At 36.8% G+C, this 20,106-nt stretch overlaps 2 protein-coding genes across 2 annotated transcripts; both read right to left on the bottom strand.

The window, feature by feature from the left end:
* Window positions 1-29: 29 nt before the first annotated feature.
* On the bottom strand, window positions 30-5,444 carry LOC129928598 (QRFP-like peptide receptor). The gene is made up of 3 exons (XM_056043320.1): window positions 5,212-5,444; window positions 3,604-3,734; window positions 30-1,005 (listed from the first exon to the last, which is right to left on the bottom strand). Exons 1-3 carry the CDS (start codon window positions 5,393-5,395, stop codon window positions 883-885), a joined length of 438 nt encoding a protein of 145 aa, XP_055899295.1. The 5' UTR covers window positions 5,396-5,444; the 3' UTR covers window positions 30-882.
* LOC129928570 (alpha-1A adrenergic receptor-like) lies at window positions 5,430-16,905 on the bottom strand. Its single transcript, XM_056043225.1, has 6 exons — window positions 16,348-16,905; window positions 10,391-10,532; window positions 9,333-9,449; window positions 7,516-7,609; window positions 5,840-6,194; window positions 5,430-5,438 (listed from the first exon to the last, which is right to left on the bottom strand). The coding sequence occupies exons 2-6, from the start codon at window positions 10,518-10,520 to the stop codon at window positions 5,430-5,432; spliced, it is 705 nt and encodes a 234-aa protein (XP_055899200.1). The 5' UTR covers window positions 10,521-10,532; window positions 16,348-16,905.
* Between the last annotated feature and the right edge of the window lie 3,201 nt (window positions 16,906-20,106).

The raw sequence follows: 20,106 nt of genomic DNA, 5'->3' as shown, positions 1-20,106 counted from the left end.
GGCTTTTCGATGAAATAGATTCCTGGCTGCGATCTCACTTACCACAAGAGTGCGACTACAAGCTGGGTTTCATCTATGAAGCCGTGTCAATCACGTATCTCAATCAGTGACCATGACTGACTGACTGACTGACTGACTGACCTGTAGTCTGGTTTTAACGGTTGCTTAAAATGAAACACATAGAGTTGACCTGTGTTCACCTTTGCCTGTGTCCATCAGTCTGTTGATCCAATGGTCGACCGTCTATCTCTCTATTTCTCTCTTCTATTGACAAGATTCAAGTCTCTTTCATAGACAGGACCGTCCGTTCCTTAAATGTTGTTCTTCCATTGCGTCCTCTGTCTCTCTTTTTCTTTTCCCAGCTACTGTTCCCTGCAGGAAAGTCTTTGCGAGCCCTAAGGATCTCATTATACGGCCGTACAGTCATTAACTTTAGTTTTTTGACAGTGCTTAGAAGGCCATCATGAGCCAAATCTCCATTGTAGTCCTGGAAATGGACTAAACAGAGCCAGTACACAAGCAGCCGAGATTGTTGGAAACAGAGCCAGTACACAAGCAGCAGAGATTGTTGGAAACAGAGCCAGTACACAAGCAGCAGAGATTGTTGGAAACAGAGCCAGTACACAAGCAGCAGAGATTGTTGGAAACAGAGCCAGTACACAAGCAGCAGAGATTGTTGGAGATCTCGACCATCCCCTTCACTGGGTGCGGAAAACACTGTGATTAATGTCACCACACGAACTTGACCTTGCTCAGGGTCAGAGGTCAGGGGATAATCGCTGTTTGTAAAAGTTGCTCATTATAATCTCTCTTGTACGCTGTACGCGTTGAATAGATTGGGAGATGATTAGGTCTTTTTTATTTTCATGACCTACACTGTAGTCACGTGACCCCTAGAGTCTTCACGTCAGGGACGGCGCTTGCTTGCGTATCTTCCGTAGTGACAGGCCCCACTTTGTTTAGGAAGCAGTGGCAGAACCTGTTCTTGGACATCATGAGTCGGACCTGAGAATGTAAGAAAATAAAATCCAGAAAAAATAGGAATTAGAGCTAGCAGACTTTTGAATAGTAGAAAGAACTGACAATGTCATTTTCTTAAGTAACTCATGCGATAATACAAGAATATTTTTTGAGATCTATGTCGGAACAAGGTTACTTAGTGTTTTAAAGACCTATTAAACTTACATAGACACTTTGAAAAGTTGTTAGTTGGATCATTAAGGCCCTTTGGTGGGAAATACTTGGCCCTTTTATCCTACATAAAACGGCTTTAACAGATATCGTATATAACACTTTTATATAGATTGAGATGTTGTCTTTTTCTTGTTTTTCCGGAACTGATTTGTCGGAACAACAGTAAGGATGACGTTAAGAGAAAATCATGTCCTAGGCCTTACGTCTTCCTTGCGCTGAATATTATCTTATAAATTGTAGACGTCTAGTGTCAATCTAGTCAAACTCTGCCAATATGTATGCTGCAGCTCTGATATGTCAGACTGAAGCTCCATTCATTAACGAGCTACTCAGTCTAAACCTTTAAGTTTATCTACATTTAACTTGTTTGCATTTGGACAAATATCTAAAGAAACATAGTCAAAGGGAACTAGCTCAAGATAATTTGCTACACCCATTGATTTCATATTTACCTCCCTTATAAGTGGTGTGCACCGAATACAATGTATGCATTTAAAATCATCTCATCTGTTATTTAATTTATAAAGCATGCCACTTAACATAAAGCAGCTGTTGCATTAAATTTAATTTTAGATTGTATTCCTGCAGCGCAAGGCCATTTAGAATAACAAATTTCATTGGTTGAATGTTTGCATCGGAAGGTTAAGACAGCGAGATAATAGAAAACTATAAAATTCAGCGCGTGAAATAGAAGATCGGTTGTTTCCAAATGCGGAGAACCGTAGGAAGTAAAAAAGGTATTAAAAGGACGGATAGATTCAGTTGGGGCTAGAACGACGACAGTAAATTTGTTTAATTAAATCATATTGTACAGTAGTACGGTGTGTATATTATGAAACTGGTTCCTTGTGCCAGAATTAAAGCTTTGTATTTATTGTATGATAGTCTCTGTTATTTTAAAGTTATACTTTACATTTGTATCTCCGGCATCACGATATTGTTTAGGTGTTCAGTCATTTGTTTAAAAGGAGAAATCAATACAAAATTATAGCATCTAAAACGCATTGTCTGATCAACACAATCTCAACCTAACATCAAGAGGCATCACAGCCATCTGACACACTAAATACGTCATCACATACAGCCTCAATCTGGTGTGCTCATCGTGTGGCTGGCAGAGCCATGAAAGAACGAGTTTATGAAAGTGTGACGGTGAAAATCTTTGCGGTCGCTCTGAAAATACAAACACTAGAGGAGCAGCGAAAAGATTGTTGCCAGCTCACTGTGAATACATGCAAACCTTTCATTGCTTGACTTTCTTGTTGGCAGATGTACTGAGGAAAAAGTCAACACAACACAAGAATACCTTCAAATTAAAGTGTTAATTCTTGGCGAAGTGGTGGCTAGAGCACTTCAACATTTACTCTACGAAATGCGCGACTAGCTCAAAATGTTATTGAGATCACTTTTGTTCAATCAAACTAGCATGTAGTTGCAACAGAAAAATACGTTTTAACAATATGAAAATATCAGGAGAGAAATCTTAAGATGCCGGATTCACTATTCAATTAGAGAACAAGAGGTTCATACTGAGTGCATCAAACTCTTTTGTACTGGGCCAGACGACAAGATATGTGTGAACAGAAATACCAAAACTAGAATACAGCAAAGTTTGGAAGGACGTCAACGAATCTCTACCAGCCTTTGATTTAAATCTTGAACTGTTTCTTGGCACATACATGTCTACGTGGCGTCATGTGAACAGAAGCTTTTCAAAACTAAAGTTAATTAACAACTATTAATAGCTTTTGAAAAATGAATGTCAAATCAAGCCAAAAGTTTGTCCATTGAAAACGAAGTCGCAAAATATATTGAGTTTAAAGTTATTAAGTTTTCAAAGTTGAAATCCTAAATAGGAAATTTAAGTTTTTATTTTCTTAAGTTATTGTAAACTTTTAAATGTTAAAAAAATATTTTCTTTTTAAGTTTTAGCACCGATCAATATACTTTTCATAAAGTTGCTTTTTTTTTTCAATTAGACGTCCTCAGGAAACTACCACTATATGTGACTATAATGTTAAAAGTTTCCACTAAGAGCTGTTTAATGTTTACTTAGGAAAGCATGTTCACTTGATGTTTAATTTGTTTCTAATTTTAAAATCGCAGATGTTAATATATGTAATAATTAACGATAAAATGTCAGAGAAATAAAATAGAATCAATACTCATTTTAACACTCATTTGAACGTTGTGTAACAGTAATCTAACGAACTGTATAATTGTGCAAAAAAGAACTAAACAAAGATAGTTTTTAATTGGGAAGAATAAGTGGAAAGCTGGGGGGGGGGGGGAGGAAATGGGGACACCCTGATCTTACCGCACCGGGTGACACCCACCCTAGTGACGCCACTGGCCTCAAACATATATATATCGTCACAAGCATACTCAAAATGACTGGATGAATCTGACCTCGTTCAAAAAGTTCTTGTTGAAGAAGGCGTAGATAAGTGGGTTGAGGAAACTGTTGCTGAGCGCTAGCACGATGAAGCTAAAACGTAGAACGCTGTACGCCTCGTTCTCATCTATTCTCTCAGACTCATCTGAATGGACAAAAACAACAACATTGTTAGAGCATTGACATCAACCGAAAAATATGCTTGAACAGAGCATTTTGAGTGCGTAATTGGCTTTTTTTCTTACACTGAATATGTATTTTTTAGCTTCAAACCTCACTGGCGGGGGGTTTAAACCCAAAACCCCTTTGGCTACGCTCATAGATTTTAGAGTGAGTAATTTGCTTTTTTTTTTATATTATTGAAGAGGTATATTTTACCTTCAAACCCTGCTGAAGGATGGTTTAAACTCAAAACTGTCAAAACCCATTTAGCTACGCTCATAATATTTTGAGTGCGTCATTTGCTTTTTTTTTTAATTGAAGAGGTATTTTTTTAGCTGCAAACCCTACTGAAGAGGAAGGGGTAAACTCAAAACCCCTTTTGGCTACGCTCATAGAATTTTGAGTGTGCAGTTTGCTTTTTTTATATTGAAGAGGAGGCTTATCGTAAATTTTGGAGAGGGGTTGAAAATCAAAATCTTCCTTAGCTGTGCACTTGGAATTTGGGGATTTTTGTTTGTTTTGTTTTATAGAAGAGGGGGATTTAACTGCAAAAACCCTTGGTAGTGTGTTTAAAACTCGAAACCCCTGGTAGGGGGATTTTAAACTCAAAACCCCCTTGGTTGTGCTGGGGCAAGTGATAGTTTAGTATTAAAATCTCACCCCCTGGCTACGCACATGAATATGGGTACTTTATAACCTAGGCAGTACAAGTAGGGACCAATGTACCAGCACACCTTTAACACTGATCTGTTGATCTAAAATACCTAAATCTAGCTACAAGTCTCATGGGAGCTCGTTATTACCAATAAAGTCTCACGGGGACTGTTGTTGACGATACATCTCATAGACTACCTTTAGAGCTATACCTGCTAATAGGTAATGTAAACTGATCATATAGGTTCACGAATCCTCTTTAGGTCATTTAGCATTTAAAACAGGCGAGTATTTTGTAGCAGTGAAATTATTGCAGATATTTTAGTTAGGTCATATATTCGAACGTAATGTGTATTATATTATTATTTAATATATCTATTTCTAAGCTTTTATCTTTATGTGATGGTTTTTGAAAAAAAGGAAAAATGGGGGTGGGGGTGCGCCAATAAGTACCTTCCCCGGGAGCACGTTTTGCTCACTACGCCTCTGACATGCCCTTCAGCCCGATTTATCGATCTTAATCACCTTACCACTCACAGTACGCTATTTGCATGATCTTAACCGCGTGGCTTAAAGTAGATCTGAGATACTGGACAATCATTAGGATGTGATTCTGTTCATAAAGGTAAAATTTATCTGCGTTTGTTAGTGGAGATCTTTTTTTTTTCTGTATTGTTTAGCAAAATCTGTATAGCTAATCGGTCAACTCTTCAGTGAATAAATGCAATGCCTGACAGTTGATGTGCAGTCCGTTGTGATCTGGTTTATGAACGAGCTGCCAATCAGGGGGTGAAAAAAAGGCTCACCGGAAACGATTTTGACAGTGTCAGAGATGACGTCAGTCGTGTAGAAGGGAAGCCAACACAAGACAAAGATCAGGATGTCAAATGCCAGGAAGCGAATGACAGCCCTCTTCCTCCTGACATTGGTGGTGACCCCAATGTTGGAGCCCCAGAGTCGCTGGCGTATCTGGAGCAGGATGAAGGTCATGATGACCACAGGAATGATCAAAAGGACTACGAGATCAGCTATTCTAGAAAGAACAAGGAAATAAGCAATAAAGACAAATAAAAAATCATTTAAAAAATATATCTCTGTCTATCTCTGTCTTCTGTGTCTATCTCTGTCTATCTCTGTCTATCAAAATATATATTATCACTGTCTATCTCTGCCTATCACTGCCATTTACTCATTCTTTCTACTTTGCATGTCTGTCTGTCTGTCTGTCAGTCTGTCTCTTTCTCTTTTCATTGTTCAATTTGTAGAATACACTTATGCAGAAATTCAAAACCCACTGTCTAGCTTACACTGAATGATTAAATACACACCTGAAAGCCGTGAAAGCGCCGTATATCAACATACTTAACCATATTTAAAATGATCTATCTATCTATCTATCTATCTGTATTTAGAACGAGATAGAGAAAGAGAGACAGAGAGAGGTCTAAAAGTGACCAATGACCTAAACGGTAAATCAGCCGTGTCTTCCTCCACAAGAAGACTGCAGAAAGACGTGTCCAGTGAATACAAGTCTTCAGGGCCACCGCTTGTTGTCTCTGCTTTGACATAAGGTGATGTTGTGTTGGATGCACTGCCGCTTGCTGTTTCTGCTGTCTGAAAAGCAGGGGTTGTGTCCGATGCACTGATTGGGTCGCCGCTGTTGACTGTCAAGTAGTCTTGGAGGAAGACCTTGGCAGCGTACAAGAGTGACCCAACCCATACCATGGCGAAGCTTAGAATGATGAGGCCGTCCCTTGCAGGCTTTCTGGCCAGGACGATAGCTCGGTATCTGTGGAATATATCAAGGAGGTGTGACTGTGGAATACACTGACGTTATCGGGGATTAAAGAATGGAGTGTTGGCGATAGAATCATGGAATAAACAGGTGGCTATAAAGATCGAGACATAGTCATGGACAGCCCTCATATATCCCTAAACAACGACCCGTGGGCAAAATTCGGCCTCTGACGCGTTGCTATCTGGCCCCTCTAAACGTTTGCCCACAAAGGCATAATGTAACTACTTAGGACTGTTTTCATAGGACACTGCCCGTGCGTCGGAGATTTAATCGACCCTCAGGGCGATATAAAAGGTGAGAACCAGTGACCTACATGAAACAATGTGTAAAGAGTTCACACATCTGCAAGCTTCACGTGTAAACTAAACATATTGTAATGACTGCGTTTGCGCCGAAGTTTACGGTGCTCAATAGAGCACTGTTCAAGACTGGATATAGATTATTATAGATGGAATGTTGTGGTGAGCAGTGAGCGATTAGGCCCATGTTGTGTGTTGAAGATAGAAATAAGAAACTGATCTCTGTGTCCTGATGGATGTAAGTCTCTAGTTCCATTGTTCTTTTCGTTCATAATAAAACTTGTTCCTTCCTTTCTTTAAGTTTGCTAAATTATTTTTTTAAATAGTTTTTTTTTTACTTTGATTGATAAGCAAATAAATAAATAGATAGATAAATATATAGATCGATATATATATATATATATATATATATATATATATAGATAGATAGATAGATAGATAGATATAGGTAGGTAGGTAGATAGAAAGGAATATACATATATATATATATTATGCTCAGTTGACACGTGACACAGTCTTTAATCTAAACTTCATGTTTGAAAGGTCACAATGACTTTTGAAATGCTCGAAATTCTTGATGCTGCCTAATTGGAAGTTGGTAAAAGGAAATAAAAAATTGAAATTATGATTGTGTCAATATAATTCAAATGTCTGTAAACAAAAACTGTGTAAGAAAGAAAGAGAGAAAGGGAAAAAGAGAGAGAGAAAGAAAGAGAGAGAAAGAAAGGGAGAGAAAAAGAGAGAGAAAGAAAGAGAGAAAAAGAGAGGGAGAGAAAAAGAGAAAGAAAGAAAGAAAGAGAGAGAGAAAGAAAGAAAGAGAGAAAAAAAACGAGTGAGAGAGAGAAAGAAAGAAAGAGAGAGAGAAAGAGAGAAACACTTCACATGTAGGAAGGCTGAAGTAATCATTCAATAAAGAAAAAAAACATATTAAATTGATATGGACAGAAATAGCATGGGAAAGACAGTTGAGTTGATTAGCCGCTATTAAAGCAATGTTTCTACTGCTACCACACCTGTCAATACTGACACAAAGAAGAGAGTAGACACTGGCAGTGATGCAGGTCAGTTCAAGGTACGGTGGCACTACACATGCAAGTCGACCAAATCCTGGGGATACAGATCAAACTTTACAAAACTAATGAAATATTTATTTGTCTACTTGAAACAACAAGAAAAGCTTGTGAAAAAAAAATAGATTTAGTAAGAACTTAATAAAACGTCTTCCTGAGTAGTACCTTCACATGACTAATAAAACGTCTTCCTGAGTAGTACCTTCACATGACTAATAAAACGTCTTCCTGAGTAGTACCTTCACATGACTAATAAAACGTCTTCCTGAGTAGTACCTTCACATTACTAGAGTTAGATCCAGATCTGCATTCTGTTAGAACAACTCAACGTGTATGGATGTTAGTTCCCAGAGGAACCTTTGCGTTGTGCTATATTTTGTTTTGTCCAATTAGTCAAAGTCCAGCTCGAATAAATTTAAAGGAAAACGCGTAGGGGGTTACACTGAGACCATTCTTTATAGAAGGCCTGAGCACTGACCTACAACGTCAGAACCTGTAGGCAGGTTAGACCAATAGCTCGTTTCACGTCGTACTGACATGTGACGTGAATTTTGAGATATGGAAATGATGGCGTAAAAATGTTTGTTTGTAAAATGTTTTACATGTTTCGGATGTTCCTTCAGAGTTGAAGATAGTTACATCCTAGTCCAAACCTCCCGCAAGACGACGGGGGATGGGAGCGGGCAGGGTTTGAACCCGGGACCATCGATAAATCTGAACGACAGTCCAGCGCGCAAACCGCACGACCAGGCAGCCAGCCTTGTTCGTTCCCTTATATAAGCTGTGTTTTAATCAAGTCTTTTTGATGACCTAAAGTTGAACAGGCATTACCTCTCAACTTGAATACATTTTTAGTTCTGAGTCCAGGTGTTCAAGGACATGATAGAGACAGAGAGAAAGACACAGAGAGAGACACATACACACACATACACAGAGACGCAGAGAGACACACACAGAGAAAAGAGAGATAGAGACACAGAGAAAGACACAGAGACAGAGACAGACACAGAGACAGACACAGAGACAGACACAGACACAGAGACAGACACAGAGACAGACACAGAGAAAGACAGAGACAAAGAGAGACAAAGAGATACATAGAGACAGAGAGAGACACAGAGAGAGAGACACACATACACACGGAGACAGAGAGAGAGACAGGAAGACAGTGACTAAGAAAAATAGAGAGAGACAGAGACAGAGAAATAGAGTGACAGAGGACAGAGAGAGAGACAGAGACAGAGAAAGAAATAGAGAGAGAATAAGAAAGAGAAACAAAAAGTTACTTCCTGTAATTTGATGGGGTAATAACTGAAAGCAAACTAACAAAAAAAAACTCGAAGTTTGTCTAACTCTAAAAGTATGAGCCTGGACGAAGTTTGAACGTTGGGACCTTCAGTTATTTGGACTATGGGAAATAGAAGCACGAGTAAAATAGTAAATGGCCATCAGAAAATATTTGGCCACCGAGAAAAAAGGGCACATACGTTTAATCCAAATGTGCCAAATTTCCCTTGTCTAGTTTCCAACGACCATTTTCCGTTGCCATTTTGTTTCCCAGCAACAAAATGATCGGATCCCCAAGGAGCTGAGAATGATACGTAATTTTGATTTTAAATCATGTCTCAGCTTTTAATTTCACCACCAAACCATCTCTCAACCTCAAAACGTCCAGTCTCCTATCAATTTTCAATCGTCCGCTTCCAGACATTTTTATTTCACTTCTGTCCCAACAACGAAGAAACAATTTATTGTGTTACCTGAAGCGTAATGAAGATTCAATTTGTGCGCCAATGTCAGGGACACCACGACCCCGCCCACGAAGAGGTCAGCGACGGAGAGAGAGATCAGGAAGTAACTGGTAGAGGTATGAAGCACTGAAAAAACAAAAAACAAAAAAAAAACTTTTTTCTTTCGGTCAGTTTTAACTAATCGATTGTTTAATCCCTTTCCATTCGGTGCTTAGAAACCTGGGCATCAACTATGACCAGAAGGTTGTCACCCTCCCCTGCTCTCAAAGTTGCTGATGTGTTCCAAAGGAACGATCCGACTCCAGGAGAGTTGCGTTTGCTGAGCGCCTATAGGCAGCACCAAAACCTTCTTTCATATACCACAACCTTTAGGGACAGACTGGGTGTCAAAATCGACCCTTGGCATTTCTATACCATCCATTTCTTTCTCCTTAAAAACAGACTAAATTATTTCGGGGTGTCATTCAATATGGACAACGCCAATCTTACTCGCGATAAAAAAAAACGGTATTGTCAGCTTTCGTTTAATAAAAACAAAATAATAAGGCGAATTTTAATAGTCACTGGTCTCTCGACCTCTTAAACAAAAGCGATATTTTGCTAGTCGATAGTAAATCTGAAAGACAGATCTGAATGTTTATCGGCTTTTTGTTGGAAAACTAATGTTAATTTGTCAGGGATTTTGTACTTAAAGTAGGAATAAAATGCAAAGACGAATTTATTTTCTAATACAAAATCTTTTCACTTATTGCTCTTCGCACAAGCCAGAATAGGCCCCGCGCAATCCGTTTCGCATAGGGCCCCGCAATCTGTAGGACCGGCCCTGCCTCCCGGCCCATTTAATTATCGGCCCATCGGACATTTGCCCAAATGCTCATCTAGCCAGTCCGCCCCTGGCTAGATGTGTAAATATTAATTGTTATTACAAATTACGTTTACTTTGCTCATCGCCCATCAGTTCATGCTTGGAACATCAAGAAATGAAATGAGAATAGTTGGTGGGGCTTTTAGTGACCGGATGTTTAGGATTGGTCAGAAGACGTTGAAGAAAACAGAACTAGTCCTACCTGGTCTGGCCACCACAATGACTATGACTGCCAGATTCCCCAGCAGGCAGAAGGCGATGATGGCGATGTAAATACCGATGACCAGTGGCATGGAGATGTACATGTCATCGTCGTCCATCATGAATGGCATTGTTCATTCTCTCTGAAACAGTAACATCAAAAACTTAATTGAAGCAATAGACAGTCTTTACTCTCTCTGAAGCTGTGACATCTAAAACTTAATTGAAGCAATAGACAGTCTTTACTCTCTCTGAAGATGTGACATCAAAAACTTAATTGAAGAAATAGACAGTCTTTGCTCTCTCTGAAGAAGTGACATCAAAAACTTAATTGAAGCAATAGACAGTTTTTACTCACTCTGAAGATGTGACATCAAAAACTTAATTGAAACATCTGAAGATGTGACATCAAAAAAATTAATTGACAAAACAAAGTAAAACAACCGACATTCGTATTTACGAAAGTCTTCTAATAAATGTCTTCTGAAATCATGAGTTGTGATTACTTTACAATCACCATGCAAGACTACACACTGTGTATCTGCTCACCCGAAAGTTCGTCTGCACTTTATTGAAGATTTTCACGATCCACTACACAATGCCAAGGACCTAAACTTGAACTCTACTGATGCCAACTAAAATGAAGAATTGAGCTAAAGTTTCAACACCATTCAGTGTTTTGTATTTGTTTTTTGTATCAAATCTCAAAATCACCACTAGTTCGTCGCCTATTTGTTTTTTTGTATCAAATCTCAATATCACCGCTAGTTCGTCGCCTATTTGTTTTTTTGTATCAAATCTCAATATCACCGCTAGTTCGTCGCCTATTTGTTTTTTTGTATCAAATCTCAATATCACCGCTAGTTCGTCGCCTATTTGTTCTTTGTATCAAATCTCAATATCACCGCTAGTTAGTCGCCTATTTGTTTTTTGTATCAATCTCATTATTACCGCTACTTAGTCGCCTATTTGTTTTTTGTATCAAATCTCATTATTACCGTTACTTAGTCGCCTATTTGATTTTTGTATCAAATCTCATTATTGCCGCTACTTAGTCGCCTATTTGTTTTTTGTATCAAATCTCATTATTATCGCTACTTAGTCACCTATATTTTTTGTATCAAATCTCATTATTACCGCTACTTAGTAGCCTATTTGATTTTTGTATCAAATCTCATTATTATCGCTACTTAGTCGCCTATATTTTTTGTATCAAATCTCATTATTACCGCTACTTAGTCGCCTATTTGTTTTTTGTATCAAATCTCATTTTTATCGCTACTTAGTCGCCTATATTTTTTGTATCAAATCTCATTATTACCGCTACTTAGTCGCCTATATTTTTTGTATCAAATCTCATTATTACCGCTACTTAGTCGCCCATTTTTTTTTGGTATCAAATCTCATTATTACCGCTATTATTATCGCCTATTTTTTTTTCAATACGTTGAAGTCATAGAGTTTAAATCCTCGGTTTCCTTTCTATTGCAACTATTTTGTGCTACAAACAAAAGAACTTTGAACATTTGCGAAAAACCCTGTCCTTAAAACTATATCTACCAATAATTTGCAACTTATTTCACTTATTCCATATTTTAAAAAATAATGAATTACCAATAATTAATTGACTAACTAATTTAGTATTTTTGTTTATTAACTCATGTTTTATTAGGTAGAATAAATAATTGTTTGAAGATTGACTTCATCGGAGAATGCGTGAGGGAGAAATAGCATTAACAATTATTTTAGGGGAATAAACCCAACAAGTTTCGTCATATCAGTGAATATTGAAGTATTAGTTTCCCTTGTTGCTATTAAACAAAATACAGGTAGTCCTCGGGTTACGACGGTCTCGACTTACGTCGTTTCATGGTTACGACGCTGTTTACGACGGCTCAGTCCGACTTAGGCAGGGCTTGGCAGGAGGTTTTGCCCTGATAGAGGAAGGGTTGTCAAGGTTTGAGGCTGAGGATCCCAACATGGAGAGGTACACTAGGGTTGCCAGAGGAGTCATGGTTTCCCTTAGGTGTTACAAGGAGATATTGGAGGAGAAGAAGATGGTCTCCTTCCAAAGTAACCTGCAGCAGTACTTCAAGAAGGGAGACAGGCCTGCAACAGAACCTGCAGCAGAGCCTCCAACAGATCCTGTACTTGTACCCTCTACCTCACCTGCCCCTCTTGACTCACCTGTCCCAGTATCTCCAGCAAGTTCTGTAGCTCCCTCCCAATAAGCTTGTTCTCTCTTTGGCATTGTTATTTTTGTTTATTACAGTACACTGTTTATTACTGTTACAGCACTTACAGTACTGTTTAGTACAGTACAGTATTTCATTATTAAAATTACTTTTCTGCACAATATTTTACTGTTTTTATTGATAATTATGTATTAGAATAGGTGTATGGATAGGCTATGTGTTTGTAGTACAGTAAAGTACTGTTATTATGCTACAGTACAGTACTCTGTATGAATGTATGATCCTACTTACGTCGAAATTCGGTTTACGACGCCGCGTAGGAACGGAACACCGCCGTAAGTCGAGGACTACCTGTATTTAATTGCTAGTAATTAATTCTCTAATCGGTTAATTCTTTCTTATTGATTCATGTCTTGTCTATGTCAATGTATATTTGTGAAAAGTTTCAACTTGATCCGAGAATGGGTGTGGGAGAAATAACGTGTACACATTTTTTACCAGACAAACGGTAGACTGATATACAGATAGAGTGAGTAGATACAAGCTCTGTAAAAAGTGCACTCAATTTTTTATTTATATTTTTATACAAAGTCTACCAAGACTTCCTTAACTTTACAGACTGCATTCATAAAAAATCTAGCTTTTTTTTTATAAGATAGTTTTCTTAAGATACAAAATTTTTAAAAAAAGGTCAGAAACATTTCTAACAAATAGTCATCTACAGGGCCGGCCTTAGGCCACTGCAACCTATGCAACCGCAGTGGGCCCCGCATTTTCATAGGCCCCTGCGTTAATTCTAGGTGTAAATGATTAAATTTGACAGTTATAACATATATAAAAACAGGGTTTCTGTGGCCTCCTGGAAATCTCTTGAAATTGCGAAATATACGAAAAAGTCCTGGAAATATTTTGAAATGATTAAAAACTACTGAGAACTCATAAAAATCTCCTGAAAATTAGACAAAATTGTCATTATATATGCCGATCCAACGAGAGATAAAAAAGGGGCATTGTCAGCTTTAATTTAATTGAAATGTATTGCAAAGACGAATGTATTTTCTAACACAAAATCTTAATTTTGACATTATGCTTATCCCTACCCAGACTGGGCCCCGCCTAATACTTTTCGCCTAGGGCCAGGCAGAGTTAGGGCCGGCCCTGGACATTCATTACTACTGCATTTCTCAAACTATGAGTGCAATATAAAAAAGGGAGGATCTGGTTAATAATTTTTTTTTCAAGCCAAAAAAGTAAAAATAAATTTCATTTTAGTAATCAATCCATGTTTTGAGAGTGTTAATCAATTAAAATTAGATTATTACCATTGTTTCAAAAATTAAAACATTTAAAATAAGACATGTCGTTTCAATAAGGATTTTTGTCAAATGTATACATTTTTAGAGAAAATCGTCTAAATCAATACCGACGCCAGACGTTTGGAGAAGGCATTTGTACATGTCTTTGCTCACGTGATCATTATTGCCATTTTTCATATCAGAATATAGGGAATTCTTCTGTTGTATATCCCTCGCATAATAGTATTGGCCAGTCAATAGTGCGCTATTATTCAAGAAAACGCTTCAAAATCGACTCGACCAATCCCTTTTTAGAAGCGTTTAGACGTCTTAAGCTCAGAATACAGAAAAAAGTAGAACAATAGTAATAAACTATTTGAAAAATATGACCTTTAAGTATGTAATTCACCAGAAACTGCCAGTAAACCCTTTTATATTATTATTTTTAATTTACTTGCCTGAATTAATTTTTCGATATAAAATGTTTTCTAAATAAGATATTGGATGAAAATATATCACTTCTGTAATAGACGTCTCCACTTTGATCTTAGCTCAGATTCAAAGACACATGCTTTCGAATGACAAAGGATTGACTGTAATGGCTTTATCTTGTAAATGAGAATATAAGTAAGAATCTTCCTCATCTTACGCTACTCTTGTGTTAATTAAAGTGCTCCTAAATTGAACAAAATGTTCATGTTATTTAAATGGTATATAAGTATTGTTACATTTATGTGTATTTATGTGTATGTATGTTGTGTGTTTGTTTGTTTACTTGTTGTCTCCTTGTCCTACTGTTCAGTATGTTCACATGCTCGCATGTTTTTCTCAAGTATGTTATTAGTGTGTTTTATAATCTCCTGTTAGTTTTTTTAACTTTTTTTGTCTGGTCAATACAATGGAGTTGTAACTTAAACAGCCGTGTTATTTGACATCCTAATTGATAATAGAACAAGTATCTAAATACAGTCGGAGGCTCTCAAACATTCAATAAAGAGAAACTAACACAAATTCAGATTTTGAATGAAAGTTAAATCCACACACGTGTGCACAATTAGAAGTGCTGTGAATGTTGATTCACAACGGTATGCACAATTAGAAGTACTGTGAATGTTGATTCACAACGGTATGCACAATTACAAGTACTGTGAATGTTGATTCACACACGTGTGCACAATTAGAAGTGCTGTGAATGTTGATTCACACACGTGTGCACAATTAGAAGTGCTGTGAATGTTGATTCACACACGTATGCACAATTAGAAGTGCTGTAAATGTTGATTCACACACGTGTGCACAATTACAAGTGCTGTGAATGTTGATTCACACACGTGTGCACAATTAGAAGTGCTCTGAATGTTGATTCACACACGTGTGTACAATAAGAAGTGCTGTGAATGTTGATCCACAATGGTATGCACAATTAGAAGTGCTGTGAATGTTGATTCACAACGGTATGCACAATTAGAAGTGCTGTGAATGTTGATTCACACACGTGTGCACAATTAGAAATACTGTGAATGTTGATTCACAACGGTATGCACAATTAGAAGTACTGTGAATGTTGATTCACACAAGTGTGCACAATTAGAAGTGCTGTGAATGTTGATTCACACACGTGTGCACAATTAGAAGTGCTGTGAACATTGTTGCATCAAATCCCCACTGGCGATAATATAGATAAACAAAAATCGGTGCACTGTGTACACAAAGTAACGAGAAAATCCAATTAGAACAATCTTCCAATATATTGATATCAATTCATAAAGAAACAAATCGGTAAGTTTTACACAGATATCTTCAATATACTAACGTTAAATATACTAACATTAAATAAACAAACATTAAATATACTAACATGAAATATACAAACATTAAATAAACAAACATTAAATATACTAACATGAAATATACAAAAATTAATATACTAACATTAATATACTAACATTAAATATAAAAACATTTAATATAAAAACATTAAATATACAAACATTAAATATACTAACGTTAAATATACCAACATAAAATATACAAACATTAAATATACACAAATTAAATATACGAACATTAAATATACTAACGTTATTATACTAGCATTAAATATAAAAACATTAAATATACTTAAATATACAAACATTAAATATACTAACGTTAAATGTACCAACATTAAATATACAAACATTAAATAGGCCTATACAAACATTAAATATACAAACATTAAATAGGCGTATACAAACATTAAATATACTAACATTAAATATACTAGCATTAAATATAGTTATATTAAATATACTAACATAAAATATACAAACATTAAATATACAAAAATTAAATATACGAACATTAAATATACTAACGTTAAATGTACCAACATTAAATATACAAACATTAAATAGGCCCATACAAACATTAAATATACAAACATCAAATATACTAACATTAAATATACTAATATTAAATATACTAACATTGCATACAGATATACCAACGTTTGAACGAATCTCCATCATGGTGTATATCCAGGAAGCCAAGTTAAATACTGCTACGACTAAAACAGTACTTTCTGGAGCCTTGACTAATTCAGCGTGAACATTTAGGGCGAGAAACATTCCGACTAAGTGATCTGCAGGTCGTGGGGGCAGTCTTACATGACATTTAACTCCTGGCTGGCTGCACCGTGAATTAGATCTAAAGTCTAAAGAGTCGTATCGTGGCATTGATTGCCCTGACAACAGCGGCGTCACGCGGAATGTTGTCATGAATTCTGCACCCTCCTTGCCTCCACTCACTCACGGTCTTTGGTCGCGTAGGTGAATTGATGATACGCGGCACCTTTATAAGCGATCACCCCCATTAGCGTGCAGAGTACATTTTTTTAAGGCTTCTTTTTTTTTTTTCCGTGACATTTTTATGCGATTCCATTTAAAGATGGTCGGGACATGAGTTCCATTAGAATCACAGCGCACCCAATCACTTCTAGGCACAGAACATTTCCGCACAAACTCGTTTCAGCCATGCAACCCCCCCTTCCCCTTACACTCTTACACAACTACAATCATACACTCACACCACTACACTCACACCCTCACACCACTACACTCACACACTCACATCAATACACTCACACTTTCACACCACTACACTCATACATTCACACCCTCACACCACTACACTCACATCACTACACTCTCACACCCTCACACCACTACACTTACACACTCACACAACTACAATCCCACACTTACATACTCACACCATTACACTCACACTCTAACATCACTACACTCTCACACCCTCACACCACTACGCTTACACACTCACATCACTACACTCTCACACCCTCACACCACTACACTTACACATCCTCACACCACTTCACTCTCACACTCACACAACTACAATCCAACACTTACATTCTCACACCATTACATTCACACTCTAACACCACTACACTCACACACTCAAAACCTCACACCACTACACTCTCACACTCACACCACTACACTCACACCCTCACACCACTACACTCTCACACTCACACCACTACACTCTCACACTTACACCACTACACCCTCACACTCACACTACTACACTCTCACACTCACATCACTACACTCTCACACTCACACCACTACACTCTCACACTCACACCACTACACTCACACCCTCACACCACTACACTCACACACTCACACCACTACACTACACTCACACACTTACACCACTTCACTCACACCCTCACACCACTACACTCACACTTTCATACCACTACACTCACACCCTCACACCACTACAGTCACCTCACCAGGATTGTCGATCATTCGTTAAACAATAAATAATCTTTAATAGTCATATGTCACTTACTGACATACGCAATAAGCATAACAATAACCATAATAATAATGATGAGATATCAGACCCTTAAGCTTCACATCCAAATGCTAGTCAAACGTAGCTTCGGATCTTCACCTATAAATCCATTGAACTGGCATAAGCCACACGTCTATCTGACAAATGGGAACTCAAATTCAAATTCTGATGTTAAAAAGGAATTTTTAAATGAATTTGACCAGCTGAGCTGTGAAGACCTTCTCCTAGACATTCCCATCACCTAAGTGTCCACAGAAGACTTTAGACAAGAGCATACTGAACATAGTAGAAACTGCTCTTTGTGAAAACTTTTAAAATGATACATAAGACAAATTAATTAATTAATATATAATGTTTGAAGGACTACTTCATAGAACTACAGATTCCTAAATGAAACATAATATATGTAGTAACAGATGATAAAACTGAAAAAAAATTTCCATTGTTTTTGGTGATTCCAGTACGCCAGTGCTACATATTAATTGTTATTTTAATTGGGTTAAATTTGAATTTTATCAATAAAAAAGATAGATCTCTATAACTTATAATGCAGCTTTAAATTACTTTTTCACTCTTCAACTCACTAAAGTTAGAAATCAGTTTAAAAAAAATGTCGAAGAATTTGCCAAAAAGAAGTTAAGCAGTGGGTCTACCGAAAACCAGAAAACATGATAAGGGGTCTACGAGACAAAAAAAGTTTGGAAACCACTGGTTTAAATAGAGGCACCTTTAAACTGGCATATGTTATGTAACACTGCTCTCCAAAACAAATCGTGACAGTTTGAAAAAGTTCTATAAAATAATTGTTTGTGTGAGAAAGTAATCTGTGTCAAACTGTCATTTCATTATTTCCTTTTTTCCGGTTTTATTGTTTTTCTTTGAATGAAATTACTGTCTGATTTTTTTTATTTTACGGAAGTCTTCCTCCCCCCCCCCCCCCCTCTCAATGCTATTTTCATTATTGACTTTTGAAAAGTCGAATAGCTTCCTAAATGCGGCCTGCTATCTTGATGTTTTGACCCTGGTCTGTGCCAGGAGAATCTTCTCATTGTCTGCCTGTAAAGTATCTCTTTACCTGGACCAGGCTGAAAAGGAAGTCGCTACAAACAAGTCGGAACTGCAGGTAGGTGGACAGATGATCAATAAAGAAACTCCCAGCCGTTACGTAAAATTCAGAAACTTTAAAAAGAAATGTTTCTTTTCAAATAGAAGGAGGCTCGGTGGGTAAGCGGTAAAGCGCTTGGCTTCCGAACCGGAGACCGAAGTTCGAATCCTGGTGAAGACTCTGAGTCCACCCAGCTTTATTGAGTATCTGACATTAGTTGGGGTAAATGCGGTTGGTCGTTGTGCTGGCCACATGACACCCTCGTTAACGGTAGGCCACTGAAACAGATGACCTTTACATCATCTGCCCTATAGACCAGAAGGTCTGAAAGGCGAACTTTACTTTTTACTTTACTTTTAAAATGGAAGTGCACAATGAAACATCTTCTCTCTATTTCTTGTTCTTTCTTCTGTCCTCTTTTTTATTAATACTTTCTTCTCTCCTCTTTTTTATTAATACTTTTTTCTCTCCTCTTTTTTATTAATACTTTCTTCTCTCCTCTTTTTTATTAATACTTTCTTCTCTCCTCTTTTTTTATTAATACTTTCTTCTCTCCTCTTTTTTATTAATACTTTCTTCTCTCCTCTTTTTTATTAATACTTTCTTCTCTCCTCTTTTTTTATTAATACTTTCTTCTCTCCTCTTTTTTATTAATACTTTCTTCTCTCCTCTTTTTTATTAATACTTTCTTCTCTCCTCTTTTTTATTAATACTTTCTTCTCTCCTCTTTTGTATTAATACTTTCTTCTCTCCTCTTTTTTTATTAATACTTTCTTCTCTCCTCTTTTTTATTAATACTTTCTTCTCTCCTCTTTTTTATTAATACTTTCTTCTCTCCTCTTTTTTTTATTAATACTTTCTTCTCTCCTCTTTTTTTATTAATACTTTCTTCTCTCCTCTTTTTTATTAATACTTTCTTCTCTCCTCTTTTTTATTAATACTTTCTTCTCTCCTCTTTTTTTATTAATACTTTCTTCTCTCCTCTTTTTTATTAATACTTTCTTCTCTCCTCTTTTTTATTAATACTTTCTTCTCTCCTCTTTTTTATTAATACTTTCTTCTCTCCTCTTTTTTATTAATACTTTCTTCTCTCCTCTTTTTTATTAATACTTTCTTCTCTCCTCTTTTGTATTAATACTTTCTTCTCTCCTCTTTTTTATTAATACTTTCTTCTCTCCTCTTTTTTATTAATACTTTCTTCTCTCCTCTTTTTTATTAATACTTTCTTCTCTCCTCTTTTTTATTAATACTT

The sequence above is a fragment of the Biomphalaria glabrata genome, chromosome 10 (genome assembly GCF_947242115.1).
Source record: "Biomphalaria glabrata chromosome 10, xgBioGlab47.1, whole genome shotgun sequence".
In the NCBI taxonomy this organism is placed as follows: domain Eukaryota; kingdom Metazoa; phylum Mollusca; class Gastropoda; family Planorbidae; genus Biomphalaria; species Biomphalaria glabrata.
This window is presented reverse-complemented; position numbering and strand designations above follow the sequence as displayed.